The sequence below is a fragment of the Eublepharis macularius genome, chromosome 4, assembly GCF_028583425.1.
Source record: "Eublepharis macularius isolate TG4126 chromosome 4, MPM_Emac_v1.0, whole genome shotgun sequence".
Lineage (NCBI taxonomy): Eukaryota > Metazoa > Chordata > Lepidosauria > Squamata > Eublepharidae > Eublepharis > Eublepharis macularius.
In genome coordinates, this window is record NC_072793.1 from 110,304,522 (window position 1) to 110,323,193 (window position 18,672).

An 18,672-nucleotide genomic window follows, 5' to 3' on the forward strand; every position below is an offset into this window, starting at 1 on the left:
GCTGCCAGATTGAGACTTCATGGCGCCGTCAAAGGTAACAGTGGCAAAAGGAAGTGGGCAAAAGAGTAGAAGGCGTCCTTCCTAAATGAGGACAAGATAAGAAGCTGCAAGAATTGGCATTCCCCCAAGTAGGGGGCCGACCCAGAATTGCGTCTTCAAATCAGAACTGACCCTAGATACCTTACGAGCCAATAAGATAACAAATATTAGAATATTGAAATATTATTATAATTAACCTGAGGTATTAATTGCTTTGCATTCCTATTGTAGCTTTGATGAGCCTTGCACACAAGGAGACCGTCTACTTCTGTGTAAAAAGGATCTCATCCACTGTTTAATTAAACAGTCCATTTTGCTTCAACTCAAAAGGACTCCCAGATTTTATGTTTTTATTGTGGTTGGTCAAAGGGAGAAGGATACCACAGAAGCGCAAAGTTTTGCGCATAACAGCACAGTGCCCTATCCATTGCAAACGCTGTGCCCTCTGAGCAGGGGGGAATAGGTCCCTCGACTCATGTCCTTCCTGCAGGAGGGGCGCAAATGGAGGGACAAAGCATCTCCTGCAGGTTGCATAAAAGAAGGCAGAGCCACTCATGGAATGAGATGACTTTGCTAGATGAGATAGAACATTCAAGTAGAGATGCATCAGAGATGATGCCACTGAGAGAGGCAGCCACTCAGATGGGACAGACTACGTTTGTCTATTGTCCATTTTCCAATGCAGATTTGCTGGCATGGAAAAGGACACTGCCAAAATATAGGGAGAACCCAGATAAATTGGCCCAGGAGTTCCAGGACTTGTGTAACATGTACCAGCCTACTTGGCTGGACTGTCAGCAAATATTAAATCAAATAATGCCACCAGAGGATACAAAGCTAGTAATTGATAAGGCAAGGTCTCTGTGTGAAAAGGAGGAATCTAAACAACAAGTCCCAAATGATGTAAATGATATCATTCCACTGAGAAACCCAGATTGGGGGTACCATACACCTGCAGGGCGAAGAATGCATGCCACATACTGTGCATGGATAACAAAGGGAATGAAGGAAGCAATTCCCAGGATAGTGAACCTGAATAGGGTATGGGAGATTAAGCAGAGAAAGGATGAAGATCCTTCAGAATCTTCATCCTTTCTCTTCTTAATCCTTCAGAATATCTGGGTAGATTAATGGAGGGATTTCGAAAATGGGGAGTGATGGATCCAGAAGCAGAAGGGAATCGAATTACTCTTACTGCTGTTTATGTAGCTAACTCATATGAGGATATTCGCAAAAAGCTGCAGAAATTGGCAGATTGGCAAAGCAAAAGCCCATCAGAGCTTGTTGAAATTGCATTTCGTGTCTTTTCCAATCACAATTTGGAAAAGACAAAAGAAAAATCAATATTATTGGCTCAGGCATTGCAATCTCAGAATGTAATGCCTGGAGGGAGAGGGAGAATTCCACAAGGTCCAAGGGGGAGGGGAGCACGCTGGATTAGACCGAGGCACCCAGACCAACAAGGTATAAATCACAATTGATGTCTAAATTGTAATGAGGTCGGACACTGGAGGCACTCCTGTCCGCATAGATCACGCCAGCAGGCCTTCCCCCCTCACCTTTTATCTCCTGAAGCCCCGGTATTCCAAAACTTCCAACCTCCCCCAATGCTGGCTGGTCAGCAGCAAGCACAGATGCCGCTCATGGATCAAAATACTGCATAGGGGTGTCGGGGGCAGGAACTTACAGATACCCCACTTGCAGAGCCCCTGACAACTTTAAGGGTGGGGAACAGGACACATTCGGCTTTGATTGATTCAGGTGCAACCTTTTCTTCCCTTCCAGTAGCACCATCGGGCATTGGGGCCTCAAACCAAACCACATCAGTAGTAGGGGTTACTGGAATCCCAGTAACACATAGATTCTTGCAGGAGTGTGAAGTCTCCATAGATGGTCATCAGTTGACCCATTCATTTTTGCTCACCCCTGATTGCCCGGTTGTGCTTCTGGGAAGAGACTTGCTTTGCAAACTAGAGGCTAATTTGGAATTTATAGAGCGAGGAGTTACACTCCACCTGCCGATAAAGGAAGCCCCACATTATTTAGCTGCCCTTTGGGCAGCCACGAATGAATCAACAAGGGAGGAGGAAACTCCTCTGGAGGGAGTAAACCCATTAGTGTGGGCAGAAGAGGGAAACCCTGGCTTGGCAAAGAAGATCCTGCCAGTGCAAATCAAGCTGAAGCCGGGAACTCAGCCAGTTAGAATAAAACAATATCCATTATCTGCAAAGGGACAACTGGGACTGAAGCCAGTTGTTGAAAGGCTGATAGCAGAAGGGAAGTTAGAAGAGTGTTCATCACCATATAACACACCAATTTTAGCTGTGCCAAAAGATGCAGCACAAACCATGTGGCATTTGATCCAGGACTTGAGGGCAATTAATGCAATAACCGATAGTGTACATGGAAGTTTGCCAAACCCTTACAATATCCTATCAGGCATTCCAGGGACCCACAAATGGTTCACTACTGTGGATCTCAAAGATGCATTTTTTGTGTGCCTCTGGACCAGAGTTCAAGGAATCTGTTCAGTTTTGAATGGATAGATCCAGTAACAGGGATAAAGTCCCATTTGCGATGGACCGTTTTGCCGCAGGGCTTCGTGGATTCGCCCATCATTTTTGGAAATTGCTTAGCAAAATTCTTAGAGAATGGAAGGGAGGTGAAGATGTAACTTTGTTGCAATATGCAGATGATATTTTGCTTTCTGGGGCGGATGCTAGCACCGTGAGGACAGCCACGGTGTCCCTTCTAAATTTTTTAGGAGAGCGGGGCTTTCAGGTCACAAGAGAGAAAGCCCAACTTGTTTGTGAGTCTGTAAAGTATCTGGGATTCATTGTATCTCAGGGACAGAAAGCATTACTGAAGGACAGGAGAGAGGCAATTTGCCAATTGCCCCTCCCCAGTAAGAAAAAGGAACTTAGAACATTTTTAGGGATGGCAGGTTTCTGCCGTTCCTAGATCCCAGATTATAGTGCACTGACCCAGCCCTTAGTGGCTAAGTGCCATCAAGGGGGACCAGAAGTGTCAGCATGGACGCCAGAAGAAATTCATGCTTTTGATGAGGTAAAGAGGACCCTGATGTCAGCACCAGCGTTAGGATTACCAGACCTTAGAAAACCTTTTCAGCTGTTTGTGCATGAACAAAAGGGGCACATGAGTGGGGTGCTGACACAGAGGATTGCGTCTCAATTGAGACCAGTGGCATACCTGTCTAAGCAATTAGATCCAGCAGCCAAAGGATGGCCTGCTTGCATAAGAGCAATTGCAGCAACAGCAATGGCAGTAGAGGAGGCAAGGAAATTAACATTTTTTGCCCACATTCTGTTGCAGTATTGCTGCAGCAGCGTGGGGCCAAATGGTTAAGTAATTCCCGCCTCGTTAGATATGAGGCATTGCTTTTAGGTCCAGATGACCTCACGTTCGAAGCCTGTACGAGATTGAATCCAGCCACTTTGTTGCCTGTTCCAGAAGGAGATATAGAGCATAATTGTCTTGAAGTCACAGACATTGCAACTATGAGCAGAATTGATCTGCGTGATGAGCCACTCCAGAATGCTGAACTTGAACTTTTTATTGATGGGAGAGCTTTATTTAGGATGGCAAGAGATATTCAGGGTATGCCGTTACTACCGAGAGCACAGTCATTGAGGCTGCGCCCCTGCCAACGTCATACTCCGCCCAGGCAGCTGAATTGTTTGCGCTGGCAAGGGCACTGCAGAAGGCAAAAGGCAAAAGGGCAAATATTTATACAGACTCTAGATATGCCTTTGGAGTAGTACATGCCTTTGGCCAGATGTGGAAGGAGAGAGGGTTCCTGACAACAACCGGGAAGCCCATAGCACATGAAAATCTTGTACTAACTGTTTTGGAGAATTTAATGTTGCCCACAGAGATTGCTGTTGTTCATATCCGAGGACATCAGAGGCTGGACTCAGCAGAAGCAAGAGGAAACAACAGAGCAGATCATGCAGCTAAAGCAGGGGCAATGCGGTCCCCAACTCAGATGCCACTCATTCCAACCCTTGCTTTGCCTGAGAATCCAGCCTACACAGAGGAAGAACAGCGGCGAGCAGAAAAGGAGGTAGCTGTCATGAACGATAAGGGATGGCTCATCGGCCAGGATGGCAGGATCTGGATCCCATGTACCCTCCCGAGGAAAATTGTGAGAGACTACCACCAGTCAACTCATCTCGACGGGACCTGCATGGGGAAAACGCTCAACAGACTGATCGTGGTGACAGGACTCTTCCAGGAGGTGGAGCGGGAGGCCCATGCGTGTTCCATCTGTCAGCAAGTCAATGCCAAAAGGGGACTACCAGACAGACCGGGTGCAAGGCCATGGGTCAAAAGACCCTTTGAAGCACCCCAAGTAGACTTTACTGAACTGCCTAGGGCAGACCATTACAAGTACTTGCTAGTATTTACAGACCAACTGACGGGATGGCCAGAAGCCTTCCCGTGCAGAGCCCCAACAGCAAGGAACGTAGCCAAGGCCCTCCTAAATGAGATTCTGCCTCGTTTTGGGTTACCTATGACTTTGGACTCAGACAGGGGTGGACATTTCATAGGGGAGGTGGTTCAGCGGGTAGCAAAAGCGCTTGGCATAGAATGGCATCTCCATTTGGCATGGAGACCGGAAGCAGCTGGCAGGGTAGAAAGACTAAATAGGACCCTAAAGACTATGCTTACTAAGCTTTCAATGGAAACTTCCATGAAATGGACTGAGTTGCTACCTATTGCTCTTACCAGGATTAGGGCATCAGCAAGGGGGAAGTTAGGGCTGTCACCATTTGAGTTGCTATATGGCAGACCTTATCCCCTCACAAAGGACTTTAGTGAAAAGCTAGACAGAGAGGTGGGAGACAAGATGCTTGCAGACTATGTTTGTGCCTTACAATCTTGTTTGTCTTCTCTCCACAGGACCGCAGCTGCTCTGCAATCCTTGCCATATGACAGTCTGGTACACCTGTTCCAACCAGGGGATTGGGTGCTCGTGAAGTCGTGGAAGAAGGAGCCGCTGACGCCCCAGTGGAAGGGACCAGACCAGGTGCTGCTCATCTCTGACAGCGCAGTTAAGACAACCGCAGCAGACGGCTGGATCCATCACACCAGAGTAAAGCGTGCAGACCCACTGGGCGATCCAAAGGACTCAGCAAGAGGCGACTTGCGAGATAACACGGCACCGGCAGCAGACAGCAGCGGCCCTTGAGAGGACATCCAAGCATTGCAGGAATCTCCAGGAGCAACTACACCACCTCCGGAAAGGGACTGGAGGACGATTTTGAGACCATGAACAACTGTAGCGAGGACCTAATTCTGCCCGGAGATGAGGACGCATGAATGGGATTCTGGAGCCTCCTCCGGCGGCGGCAGCTGTCAGTTCCAGTACAGACCAGCAGTTTGGACTGCCACCACCACTACTGGATCTCCCAACCCCTTCACCAGAGGCACTCTACCATTACTTCCAATCTCGATTTTGGCCTGAAGAAGGGCTTTTGGGGAACAGCCCCGTAGTAGAGGGAACCAGGCGAGTGCAGCGGAGCGTAGACCAAGTGTTCCTGAGAATTGATTACCCTTGTCCACACGCCAGGTGGACTTGGTCCCAGATTTTCAACTTCTACGGCACAGTAGAGATCTGTGAGTGGGAATACCACATAGGCACCGCCTCTGAGTGGTGCAAGAGAGTGACCTACTTTGTTCTCCTTAATGGAATCGGCGATTGGATGCGCCATACAGGCCCCCAGAAAGTCCAGCTCCACTGTGGAACCACACATCTGCCCACCTGCGTCCCAGGACTTGTCTCAGTGTTTGATTGGGACCCAGGATATTGGGTGGGCCCACTCCCATATGTGGATGTCTCCTCACCAGAAGGGAAGTCCTGGTGGGGGAGCAGGGGATATGAATGCTGGCATTGCTGGAGGGACCAGTACCCCCACTACAGCACGCAAGATAGGCAAAACCGGAACTCCAGCCACAGACTTTGTCTCCCCACAGAACCCAACTGGTATCCTACGATACAGGGGATCCCCAGAGGCTGCAGAGGAAGGCGGAGAAGGGCACGGCGGGAGCCGGCACCAATCCCGCTGGCACCTTATGGCTATTTTGCTCCTGATCCAGCTGCCGATGATACAGAGTAACAGCGCAACACTTCCACTGAGCTGGGGTTCCAAGACCAACCTTTGGGTGAGCCTTGCAAATCGTATGAACATTTCTTCATTTTGCCTGCACAGCGGATTGTCAGGGGATGAGATGTTTTCATCCTGCCTTTGGGGGGTACCCACTAGCCCACAAGCACTACACGATATAACCGAGTTTAGTTACTTCCTACAACTAAGGGACTTTCAATATCTCTATCAATGGACGCATGGACCAGTGAAAACTCAGACACCACACATGATGACGATTGGACTCTCTAAAGTATTGCCTGCACAAGAACGTTTTCAGTTTCCAGCATGCACAAGGCAAGGAGGGGGCTGCTTTGATGTGTCCCATGGCCACTCCCTGAAATGCAACGAGACATATCCCCTTAGACATGAAAAGGGGAATGTAGAACTACCTGCAGGCTGGTTCATGTTGTGCGGGACTGTAGCCTTTTCTTATATACCTGAGTATTCTAAGGGAGGACCCTGCACCATAGGGAGACTAACGCCATTACTAGTCCTCTGGAAGGAAGCGATACACAGATCCTTGTCCTCCCGCAACAAACGGAATCCTGTAATTGATGACCACTGTGATCCCAAACTAGCACTGATTACCATCACTGAAGCAGCACTTCTAGCAGGATCCCTGGTGGGAGTACCAGGACTAGCCGTGAGAAACACCAGGAACATCGATGGACTGGCCTGCCTGGTGGCTAAAGGAATGAATGAGACATCCCAAGCACTGGCAGGACTGCTTCAAGATCTTCGAGCAACAGAGAGAGTGACACTACAAAACCGTATGGCTGTTGACTTTTTGCTTTTGAAATCCAACCATGGCTGTGAAGAATTTGAAGGAACGTGCTGTTTGAACCTGACTGACCACTCCCACACTGTCGAATCCCACATCAAGAAGTTGCAAGACTTTGCAGCAGAGATTTCCAAGAGTACCAGCTGGCTTGATGATTGGTTTGGATGGGTGGGAGATTTGTTTTCGGGACTGAGATCAAAATTTAAAGCCATACTCATTTATGTAGCAGCGGGGATTTTGCTGATAGTATGTGTATTTATTTTATTTTATTTATTTTTTCAATTTATATACCGCCCATCCCCAGGGGCTCTGGGCGGTGAACAGTTAAAATCGATAAAAACAAAAACTAAAACCAATATACAAATAATAAAACAAATTAACAAAGTGCAGTGGTGGGGAGAACCTTCCCCACCCCAAAGGTGGGAGGCTGACATGGCACCGCCCCCTTCAATCACCAAACGCCTGGCGGAACAGCTCTGTCTGTATGCACTTGCATTCAATGTTTTCCTCTTATTATTTCCTGTGCACACTGTTTCATACCAAAGCCTACGCCACAGACCAGAGAGGAGCATTTGATAATGATGGTGCACCCGTTCTGTGAACAAAGTGAGCAGAGTGACCAGGATGCAGAAGGACGGGCTGAGCCAACATGTGGTGATACCTTATAGTTGAAATGCACAGTGTGCCACAGTAACATTTCAACAACAAGAAAAGAGGGGTCTGATGGATATAGATTTGAAGAAAAGGGATTTTATATACTTTTTATATACTACTTCTGTGCCTTTTCAGTATTACATGCCTTGCACTTTTTCTATGCTCAGGAGCCAATGTAGTATTTGTAATGCAACCTGTAAGAATATGACACTTGAAACAAGAACAGCAGAGAAGAATGTATGCTGACTAAATAATATACTGCTTATAGAGATGCACTTATAGAAATATTACACATATGTTATATTATTCTATAAGATTCCAATGGGAATCAATACCAGAGAGCCTTTTGTAGATTTATGCAGCAAGCTGGGTCGGCCACCTGTGGCATTATCTCCCTCAAGGCTGCAAAACTGGGAGAAAGGGCAGAAAAGGGGGAAACATTCCTTTCTGCCCATGGACTTCAGTTATCTGAAGGCCCCAAGGCTGCCAGATTGAGACTTCATGGCGCCGTCGAAGGTAACAGTGGCAAAAGGAAGTGGGCAAAAGAGTAGAAGGCGTCCTTCCTAAATGAGGACAAGGTAAGAAGCTGCAAGAATTGGAATTCCCCCAAGTAGGAGGCTGACCCAGAATTGCATATTCAAATCAGAACTGACCCTAGATACCTTACGAGCCAATAAGATAACAAATATTAGAATATTGAAATATTATTATAATTAACCTGAGGTATTAATTGCTTTGCATTCCTATTGTAGCTTTGATGAGCCTTGCACACAAGAAGGCCGTCTACTTCTGTGTAAAAAGGATCTCATCCACCGTTTAATTAAACAGTCCATTTTGCTTCAACTCAAAAGGACTCCCAGATTTTATGTTTTTATTGTGGTTGGTCAAAGGGAGAAGGATACCACAGAAGCGCAAAGTTTTGCGCATAACAGCACAGTGCCCTATCCATTGCAAACGCTGTGCCCTCTGAGCAGGGGGGAATAGGTCCCTCGACTCATGTCATTCCTGCAAAGGCAGGAAGGTGGCTGATGTCAGCTGCTGCTGCTGCTGTCCCGTTTCTGTCTCTCCCTCTCTGGTGTCAGGTTCTGGTTGTATTTAAGCCCAAGAGACTCCATTTTAACTTTGTCAGTATATCAAGTGTGCTTCTTGCAGGTGGGAAGACTGCTGCTGGGAGCCTAGCAGAGGGAGAGGGATTGTTATTGTCTACATACCTTCACCTTCCTGCCGCCCTTGAGAAACTTTCCTTTTCTCACCCTCAGGCCGTTTGTTTTGAGAACTATGAGGGGAGGATGGAGCCGGAGGGGAACTGCTTATTCTGTACCTAATCCTTTGCTTGGCATTCGTAACAATTCTACAGTTCAGCTAAGATCAATGTGTCTTAGAATGTGTACTCTATTGGTTGACTATCTTCAGGAAAGCCTTTTGAAATCAATGGACTTTTGTCTTATTGCAAGAGGTGGGCTGACTTGCAACTTTTAGCAAGCCACAGTCTGACATCTGGAACCACTCTGACCCATACAAGCAATGTCTCCTGTCCCATTCACCCCCTCCTTTCCGTGAAGGCAGGAAGGTGGTTGGTGTCTAGTGGTACCGCCCAATCTGTTATGAGTAGTGCCTGTACTGCCTGAACAGGTGAGGTGTCTTGGAGCGGTGTGGAACTGCTCTGCCCCCCCCTCATTTCTCGGTGCTGCAGATCCCTCTTTCTACCTCTCCCTCGGTGGAACCACTCCGACCCTTACGAATGACCTCTCCTGTCCTGCCCATCCCCTTCTTTCTGCAAAGGCAGGACAGCAGGTCATGTCAGCCGCCGCTTCACGAGGGACTATCCTGTTACTGCTCCCTCTTTGGTCACGAGGGACAGCTCAGTTGCAATCGCACAGCCAATTGTACCATATAGGAATACAGGTGGTTGCACTGCATGGTGGCTCCCCTGTCAATGGAACTGACTGGACCCCTTTGAGCTGGGGGGAATGTGTCCCGTGACTCTCGTCCTTTCCGCAAAGGCAGGAAAGTGGGCAACGGCAGCTGCTGCCCCTGCCCTATTTCTTCCTCTCCCTCTCTGGGACCCCTCCGACCCCTCCCAACTACCTCTCACTTGGAAGCTTTCCAGTTATCGGTCCATACCTCTCCCTCTCAGGTACTGCCATGAGTCCCTTCCCGACCAATTGCACTGCCCCGTCATCTCCTTTCTGTGATGGCAGGGAGGTGGTTGATGCCAGCAGCTGTGATTCGGGGTCTTCCAGGCACTGTTGCAGGATCTTCCAAGTGCGGCTCATCACCGCGGATGGAACCTCTTGGTCCCCCTCTCCTACCCTGACCACTTCATGTTCCCTCTTTCCTCCTCTTCCTCTCGGGTATTGCCACGAGTCCCTTCCCCACCACTTCCACCGACCCATCCCCTCCTTTCCGTGATGGCAGGGAAGTGGTTGATACCAGCAGCCACTGATGGATCGGGGTCTTCCAGGCCCCCTCACAGGATCTTCCAGGTGCGGCTTATCACTGCAGCTGGAACCCTCTGGTCTACCTCTACTTAACCACCCAGCGGCCGCAGTCATCAACCACTTTACTGCATAAGCAGATAGTCTGTCTGCCTCTGACCCGGAGGCCTGGCAGGTGGGCACATGGGGGGTGCCGCTGGTGAGTGGCCAAACCCCCTGCCCCGAGGGGAGGCGGCACACCACCGCCTTTCTGCGCCTGCCAGGCCAGGCGGCCACAGGCATCACCCACCTTGCTGCATAAGCGGATAGTCTGTCCGCCTCCGACCTGGAGGCCTGGCAGGCGGGCACATAGGTGGTGCCGGTGGCGGCATGCCACCGCCTCTCCGCACCTGGCAGGCCAGGCGGCCACAGACGTCACACACTTTGCTGCATAAGTGGATAGTCTATCCGCCTCCAACCCGGAGGCCTGGCGGGCACATGGGGGGTGCTGTCAGCCAGCAGCTAGACCCCCTGCCCCGAGAGGAGGCGGCATGCCACCGCCTCCCCGTGCCCGCCAGACCCAGCGGCCACAGTCATCAACTACCTTGCTGCGTGAGCAGATAATCTGTCCGCCTCCGACCCAGAGGCCTGGCGGGTGGGCACATGGGGAGTGCTGTCGGTGAGCAGCCAGACCCCCCACCCCTGAGGGGAGGCAGCACGCCACTGCCTTCCCACGCCCGTCAGGCCCAGTAGCCGCAGTCATCAACCACCTTTCTGCGTAAGTGGATAAGTGTCCGCCCATACGTAGGCCTGCTGGGTGGGTACCTGGGGGGTGCTATCAGCCAGCGGCCAGACCCCCTGCCCCCAAGAGGGGATGCGGCCCGCCTTCAGGTCCACTACACAGGGCCAAAGTGAAACTGGACTGGAGAGGGTGGCTCCGTTTGTATTGAATGGGAGTTTCCTGGGGGCGTCAAATTTGGGAACGTATAACTCCGAGATCCATACTACAATTTTGACCAAACTTGGGTGATGGCTGGAGAAGAGCCTGCTGCACATTCCCTGTGAATATGGGCTCTCTAAGTGCTAAGGGGGCCGCTCTGGCGCTGACGAACACCGAACATGTTCGGTAATGGGACATGTTTGGTTCCGGTCGGCTGTTCGTGTTCATCGTCGGGAACGAACACCAAACAGCCTGTTTGGGTTTTTTTTTCCGGTTCGTGGCCATGTCTATTCATGAGTACTTCTTTTTAAAAAGACTGCAAATTTTTTTCAGCAGCAGAACAAATCATAAAGGATCAGGGGTAGACAAAACCAAAAGATTTTACAAATACCTGCAAAGTGCTGTAGAGGATCAGAACAGAGGCACTACAGTATTATATTGTTGCTCTAATCTAACTTCTAAAAATTCTAGGTTTTATTGGCGCCAACAATGCCAGGCAGTGGTGTACATAAGGAAATTTGTCAGCAACTACAGGGCAGCTAACTGACAAAATGTACACAAGGGCCTCTAGACAATGCATCCTCCACAAGTTCATGCACGTGTCGCCTGAGTTTAATTTAAAAATGCAGCTGCTTGTCCACTTGTTCTGCAATCTCCTCCATCCACTTGATGTCCTGGATGCATGGCTGTGCTTCCCTGTGTTCACTCAGAAAGCAACAGATTTGTTGTTATAGAGGGTCCTTTTTTTGTTTTTAATTTGCTGTTCAGATCACAACAGTGGTTTCACTCAAACTGCAGCCATAAGAATCAGTCTGAGACAGCTGACAGACACTGTGAATTTTTTTACAACCACATTGCTTCATGGTCTTTCCTCCTCCTCCTCCTCCTTCTCTTAAGAAACACCCTTCCTTCAACCCCCTCTCCCCATGTAATCTTTCAGCAGAGATCCCTGGCTTGTGAAAATATCTTTGATTATTGTTTGAAACAAAAGTCCAAACAAAGCAACAACAACAAAAAAACCCTCCCCAAAGAAACTTTAAAAGAAAGCAAAAGGAAATAAAAGAAAGAATTTGAATTTATTGATTTGCTCAAGAGTAAGAGAGGAGGGGTTGAGTGTGATGGGGGAGACAGGCTAACTGATAGGATGCAATATTTAAAAAAGAGGAAGACTACCAAAAGTCAAACCCATGTTGGTTCATGCATGGGATGATACAAATATGACTGCAAGAGCAAATGTACATATTATCAGAGAGTATGCATGTGGAATGCTGTTCACTTGCATGGACTTGTGGATGTATTGTCTACAGTTAGGGTCATTTTATTTCACTGGGACACAAGGCATATTTCCCTTTCAGACACAAGAAACTGCTTGTGTTGATAGCATCTTGCTGGGAAATACCTTTTTTTCCAGGTTTAAAAACCAGTGCTTTTTTTCTTTATAAAAGAGGTGCCAGTACTCATGATGTTCGTCCCTCTCAGCCCAAGTCCCAAATGCCCAAAAGGTGCTGGTACTATGTAAAGAGGTGTGGGACTCTGTACTGGCAAGTACCTCCTGGAAAAAGCCCTGTTTAAAATAGATTAGTATTAATATTCTTTTTTGCAGAAAGAATGGGCTAATCATAATATGTACATAAATGGAGGACAATGTTATGTGGAAACAGGAAAAAAATCCACACTAGTTGGGTGGCTAAACTAAACTACGAGGGTAGTTTAAAAAGATAGAGTTGGCAGAGATCGCTCCTCAGAGAGTTTGTTAATTTCATCTTCACCTTCTCCCTATAGAGAGGTGAAATCGACAGAGCCTTTGGCTCTGTCTTTTTAAACTATGCTCCCGGCTAACATTGCATCTCCCTACACTTGAGCATCCCTGTGTACCATTTCTTGTGTAAAGAGACTCTGAATAACAAATCAGGAAGCCCCCAATTCAAATCCTTTCTCTGCCATGAACTCATTAGGTAAGAGAGGAACAGGAGATCACTCCCATTCTATCTCAGCCCCTCACATTGGCAACATGGCAATAATAAGATAGGACTCTTGTACATAAAACAATGCCCCGATCTGGATAGCCCAGGTGAGCCCGATCTCGTTAGATCTCAGAAGCTAAGCAGGGTCGGTCTTGGTTAGTAATTGAATGGGAGACCTCCAACAAAGACCAGAGTTGCAGAAGCAGGCAATGGCAAACCACCTCTGTTAGTCTCTTGCCATGAAAACCCCACCAGGGGTCGCTGTAAGTCAACTATGACTTGAGGACACTCTCTGCTCCTCCAAATACGACAATAATAAAATGTATGTGAAGGTCTTTGAAAGTAGAAATGCCATGCAAATGATAAATGTTCCTATTATAAATTGGGCTGCTACCACATGCCCCAACCACCCCCTATATATCAGATGCTTAGGAAGTTAACCAAGAAGGCAAACTCACACAACAATCCATGAGCAGAGTGGTAAGTTCCCACTCCATTTAAGAGCCCTCTCGTCATATACAAGTTAATAGTACATATTAACTTCTCTGTGAGAAGGGAAGTGCAAAGAACACTTAAGGCGGCTATAGCTTATCATTCTGCATATAGCTATCACATTTTGTGGGAAAGTAGAGAAAATTAGCTCTTGTCTTAGATATCTAAGATATCCAAGCTGACTCCTGTCATGACGTAGAAGTAAAAGATAGGCATTCCCCTCCTGACAGGAGCAAAAATAGTTAAGCAAAAACAAAAACACACCAATGTTACCACTGAAGTCTGAGGAGCAAGAAAGGTTAGGGAGGATTTTTTTACATCATGATGTGTATTAAATATATGAATATAGTATTTCTTAAATTGGATCAGCAGACTTCTGGGGATATGCAAGTCCTTTGCTGGATAGAGAGTGAGTCAATTTACCAATTACAATTTTTTTCGCTGTCTCTGTCATAAAGTTTCTTCTAAGGAGTGGATTGTTTAGAACTTGTGTCGATTGTTTCAGCTGTGACCTATAGAAGGGGCAACCTTCTGAGATTTGTTCCTGTAGATCATATACATGCAAAACAGAGACACAGACACACACAGAGACACTTAAAATTACTTTTAAAGTGTAGCTTATGTGATTCTCACTATTGTTTAGAGGACAAAAGATTATAGAGGCCATCATGGAGCACGTATGGCTTGTTATATACACTTTGAAAAAGAACTCCATCTGGTAGGTACCAGTAAAGGATAAGAGAAGGCCTGGATGGGTATGTGTGTGCGCAAAAATGTTAATCAAAATGGGGTTGTTCAAGTTGCTGAAGTCTGGGGGCGTGGCGTCAATGCGAAGGAAGGACGATCCATCCCCCCTCCCCAATTTCTCTTTTAAAATTGTCACAACAAAAAGAAACATGCTGAATATGGGAAAGCAGATGTCCGAGAAAAAGAGGCACCAGGTAAAAGCAATAAAAAAAACTTACAGGAGTTTTTTCTGAGATGGGAAATGGCATTGGAGTCAGGGAGACCGCAGGGAGAGGAAAACAAAATGGAGGGTGCAACTAAAACTGCTGAAATAAGCCCACTCTCCCAACAAGACAGTATTTACTGAGTTGATAAAGCAAATGGAACAAAACTTGCTTGACAATATGAAAATGCTATCGCAGCAATTTACAGCACAATTTGCTGAAATGAGAATCGAAATAAATAAAGCAACTCATAATGCTAATAAAGCAGTGGAAATAAGTAACACAGCTCAGATAGAAGTCAAAGAGCTTCAATGCAAAAACACTCATCATCAGGAAAGATTATTAAAATTGGAAATGGCTGTAAGACAGAGGAACGTTAAATTTAGAGGATTTAAAGAAAATATTAATTCAAATGAAGAGTTGCCAACTTTTCTGGCCTCATGGCTAACAAAGCAGCTGCAGTGGAACAAGGATGATGATGATGAGTCTCCAAAAATAGAAAATGCCTATAGAGAGTGTCCGAGGAACAGTGGAAAAAATAAGTTCCCCAGAGACATCATAGCTACAATTCAGGATGAGAACATTAAGAAAAAGATTCTTGTAGCAGCCAGAGCGAGGGGAGCACTAAATTACAATGGAACCCCAATATTAGTCCTCACTGATCTACCACCAGAAGTACTGAGCAAAAGAAGAGAATTGAAAGGAACAACTGAAGCATTAAGGAAAGGGCAAATAAACTATAAATGGATCAATCTTGTTAACCTAGAGGTCACACATCAAGATCAAATTTACAGAGCAACAGATCAAGATTCTGGAGAAGCACTTCTTAGAGCCCTTGGAATTGAGTCCACAACAGAAGTGGAGAGAAACACACAGAAAAGAAGAATGCTATCTGCTTTATCTCCCATTAAGAACTGTAAAATACCAGTTCATTTGAATTAGCTGATTGTTTTCAATGCTCAGGACAAAATTTTCATGTTGTGAAACAAAAAATAAAGCATTTAATTAAGATGTCATAGGGGATTGGGGTGGTGGGGGGATGGGGGGTACTGTATTTAGCCCTCACTGTCTTTTCCTGTTTTCGGAATTGTTTTTTTTCCCCATACCAATAACCTGTTAGGTAACTACCTGCAGGTCACCAAGTTCAGGAGTGTCTGTATGTTAGGGAGGAGAAATGGGGGAAAGGGGAGGTGGAGAGGGAGCGGATTGGAAAGACAGAAGAACTTATGGTTGTTAACTATCTTTAGGGGGAAAAGAGGGAGGGGGAGGGAAGGAGGGTTTGTTCTAGTAAAGTTGTTGAATGTTCTAATGATAGTTACATATTATTGCCTTTTCTCTCATTATTTTTAAATTTATGGTCAAAGTTTGATTACCATTTTATGAAACATTTCTTAGATTACTCACTAGAAAGAAATCTTGTGCACTATACTATGAACATTTATCTATTAATATCTTGGAATTGATATCTTTAAAAGCTTTGTAACTATTTGTATTTGTAAGCATTATTATAATAAATTTTTTTTTAAAGTTGCTGAAGTCTGAGTACTGCAGTATTAATACAAAATAATAAGCATGCAACAATGCATCATTTTCATGACTTATATACGCGTTACTAATTGCTACAAGGATAAATCCAACTTTGTTCATTTGTATAATCTATTACATGACACGGATAAAATATTACTTGAATTTTTTTTCCTAATGATGGTCAAATAATGCTACCTACTAAGTATCTCTATACCTCTCTCAAAGTACATGACATTTTATGAAGCAACACAAGCAAACAAAATACCATTTGCATTCTGAAGTGGAGGAGATGCCAAATAGAAGAAAAGGGGATGGATATAATACATAAGTGTAGCTTTACGTAATTAGGCTTAGTTTCATTTTGGAAGAAGGATAAGGAGTTAAACCAAAGGAGGACTAAGGAGTTAAACTAAAGAAATCACAGAGGAGATGGACCTAGGAAGGATAATGAAGGATGAGAAAGGGGCAAGACCACAAAGGTAGTCCGGGAGGGAGAGTTCTTGAGGGGGCGTTGGGGAGAAATGGGTGGATTTAAGACAGCAAGAGACCGTTGAGGTCCTGATAATGACAGAATTGAAAAAAGCAAAGGCCACAGCTCAAGACTTCAGCTTACTACCAAATATAAAACCCTCTACTTTCTTTTTGAAAAATTCACATGTGCTACTTTTGGCTCTTCTTCCACTGTTGGGGGTGCACAAGTAAAAATCAGAAAGGCAGCTGTAAATGTACTGGGCATTAAGATTCTGACATATGAAAAACAATAAGGAATTTTATACCAGCTTCTAGCATTTTACTGAACTGACTGTGAGCCATGCCAAGAAAACTGTTTACAATCAACATTCCTACACTTTATAATGCACACGTGATTGCTATCATAATCTGTAATTTTATTTATACTTTGTTTACCTTAAGTATTCTACCTCTAATTCAAAGCCATACTTCTTCCCTGTTTCAGAACAAGTTGAGTTCTGTGGACTTCATTGGAACAAAGCATGCACAGAAATATTCTGAAACCAGAGTCTCTTTACCACCTTGCTGGAGCTGCCTTTGGCCATATATATATAGATAGAAGGCATTTGTCTACTCACAAAGGCAATCAATGGGATCTGAGGACACTAAGTTCTTTAGGTGGTGCTGGGATAAAAAATCCTTAATAACCCAACTATAATTTTCTTTTGAGAGATCTGACCTACAAAATGGAGAGGAGAAAATCTAAAGAAAACATGACCTAGACATATTAAGAAATCTTTTTTGCACAAAAGCTTTTCAGCTATGCTGCCAAAACATACCAGTAAAAATATCAAGACCAAGGTTAGCCTCTTCGCCTTTGTTCAGAAAGCATAATAATTTTGAAGAATACCATTTTACAGAAGACAGAACGTTTAGCCTTGCATTTACTTACTCTGATTCAAAGGTATTTACATAGAGCAGCTGTACATGGGTACAGAGGAGTTTTCTGCCTTTTTGTGAAGAAACAATGGGTAGGAGGAATGAACATTGGACCCCTATACCTAAACAGCTGATCATCAGGATTTTAGCTTTTTAATAGATGAGGCTCTGGTACTTGCATCCTTGGCTTGCTAGATTAGAGATGGGAATTCTGCAACCAGGGTCTGCTGGAGTGGGCAATTTTGCATTCAGGCTTCTGCAGGTTTTATGCCTCTAGATTGGATCTGATCGCTGCATTTAAGGAGGCCTTCCTACTTAATGGATCTCTGTGTTAATTAGAACATATAAAATATGGCTGTGGAATACCTACCACAAGGAGATCATTAAATAAAAATATTTCTCGCTGGTGTAATCCAAGCTTCTGAGGTTTATTTGGATCTGGTACTTCAAAGAGTCTACAGTAGCAAACAAGTCTTCGATGTGGTAGAGAGAGAACCTGTAGGATGTAAATAAAAAGTACCATGTTAACTTCTATTAATAAGGAATACTTTTGGTGAAGTTCCTTATAAACAATAATTAATGGAAGAAAATCCAAAGTTGTGTAAAAGCAAGATTTTAATGAATGAATCCTATGATGCACTTGGAAGGATACTTTCACTGAAATCTTTCGTTTCCATTTTTTTGGTTTTCTTTCTTTACTGTCATGTTCATGTTTGGTGCTATCTTTTGAAGTTACTTCATGAAGTCTTTTGGTCAATATTATTACAATCTGTAACTTCCCAATGGTAGACTGCTTTTCTTCAGTATGCATATAAAGGTATAACATTCACCAAAGAACAGCAATATAGCATAAGCACAATTAATTCAATGTATCATATGTCCTGTAGGGGCTTGATTTCTGCATTTCAGAGTCAATAAAGATTTTCTATTGCCTTTTCTAAGATAGGACATATTATTTGAAGTATTAACAACAACATTTTAAATGCAAAGCAATAAGCAAATATATTTAAATATTACTTTACATTTTGATGCTGGACCATAGCAAACATAGTGGCCTGGTAACCATATGAAGGTGGAAAGCTGTTATGTAATTTCCTGCCTCCCTTTAACTGCAAATGGCACCAAAAGAGCTAAAATATCTGTAATGGCAGGAAGAAAACTGTTCAAGTAGCCTAGTGAACTGCTCAACATGTGGTAAATGCAGCAATGTGATGTGATTTAAAATTTCCTTCATACAAAGGCTACCATGTGCTCATTTCCTTAGTTTAATTTAGTTAATTTATTTAGCTTAAACTTTAAAGAAAGTTTAATCAACATGGCCCTGTGACTGGAGCAGAATGTGACCATGT

General features: G+C 45.0%; 1 protein-coding gene across 3 annotated transcripts in view; it reads right to left on the minus strand.

Annotated features, from left to right (window-relative positions):
- IQSEC1 (IQ motif and Sec7 domain ArfGEF 1) overlaps positions 1–18,672 on the minus strand; it is a 166,437-nt gene that overhangs the window by 45,909 nt on the left and 101,856 nt on the right. For all 3 annotated transcript variants that reach the window (XM_054977287.1, XM_054977288.1, XM_054977289.1), the window contains exon 9: positions 17,694–17,819. In XM_054977287.1, coding sequence (XP_054833262.1) covers positions 17,694–17,819 — 126 coding nt within the window. The remainder of the gene's footprint in view (positions 1–17,693; positions 17,820–18,672) is intronic.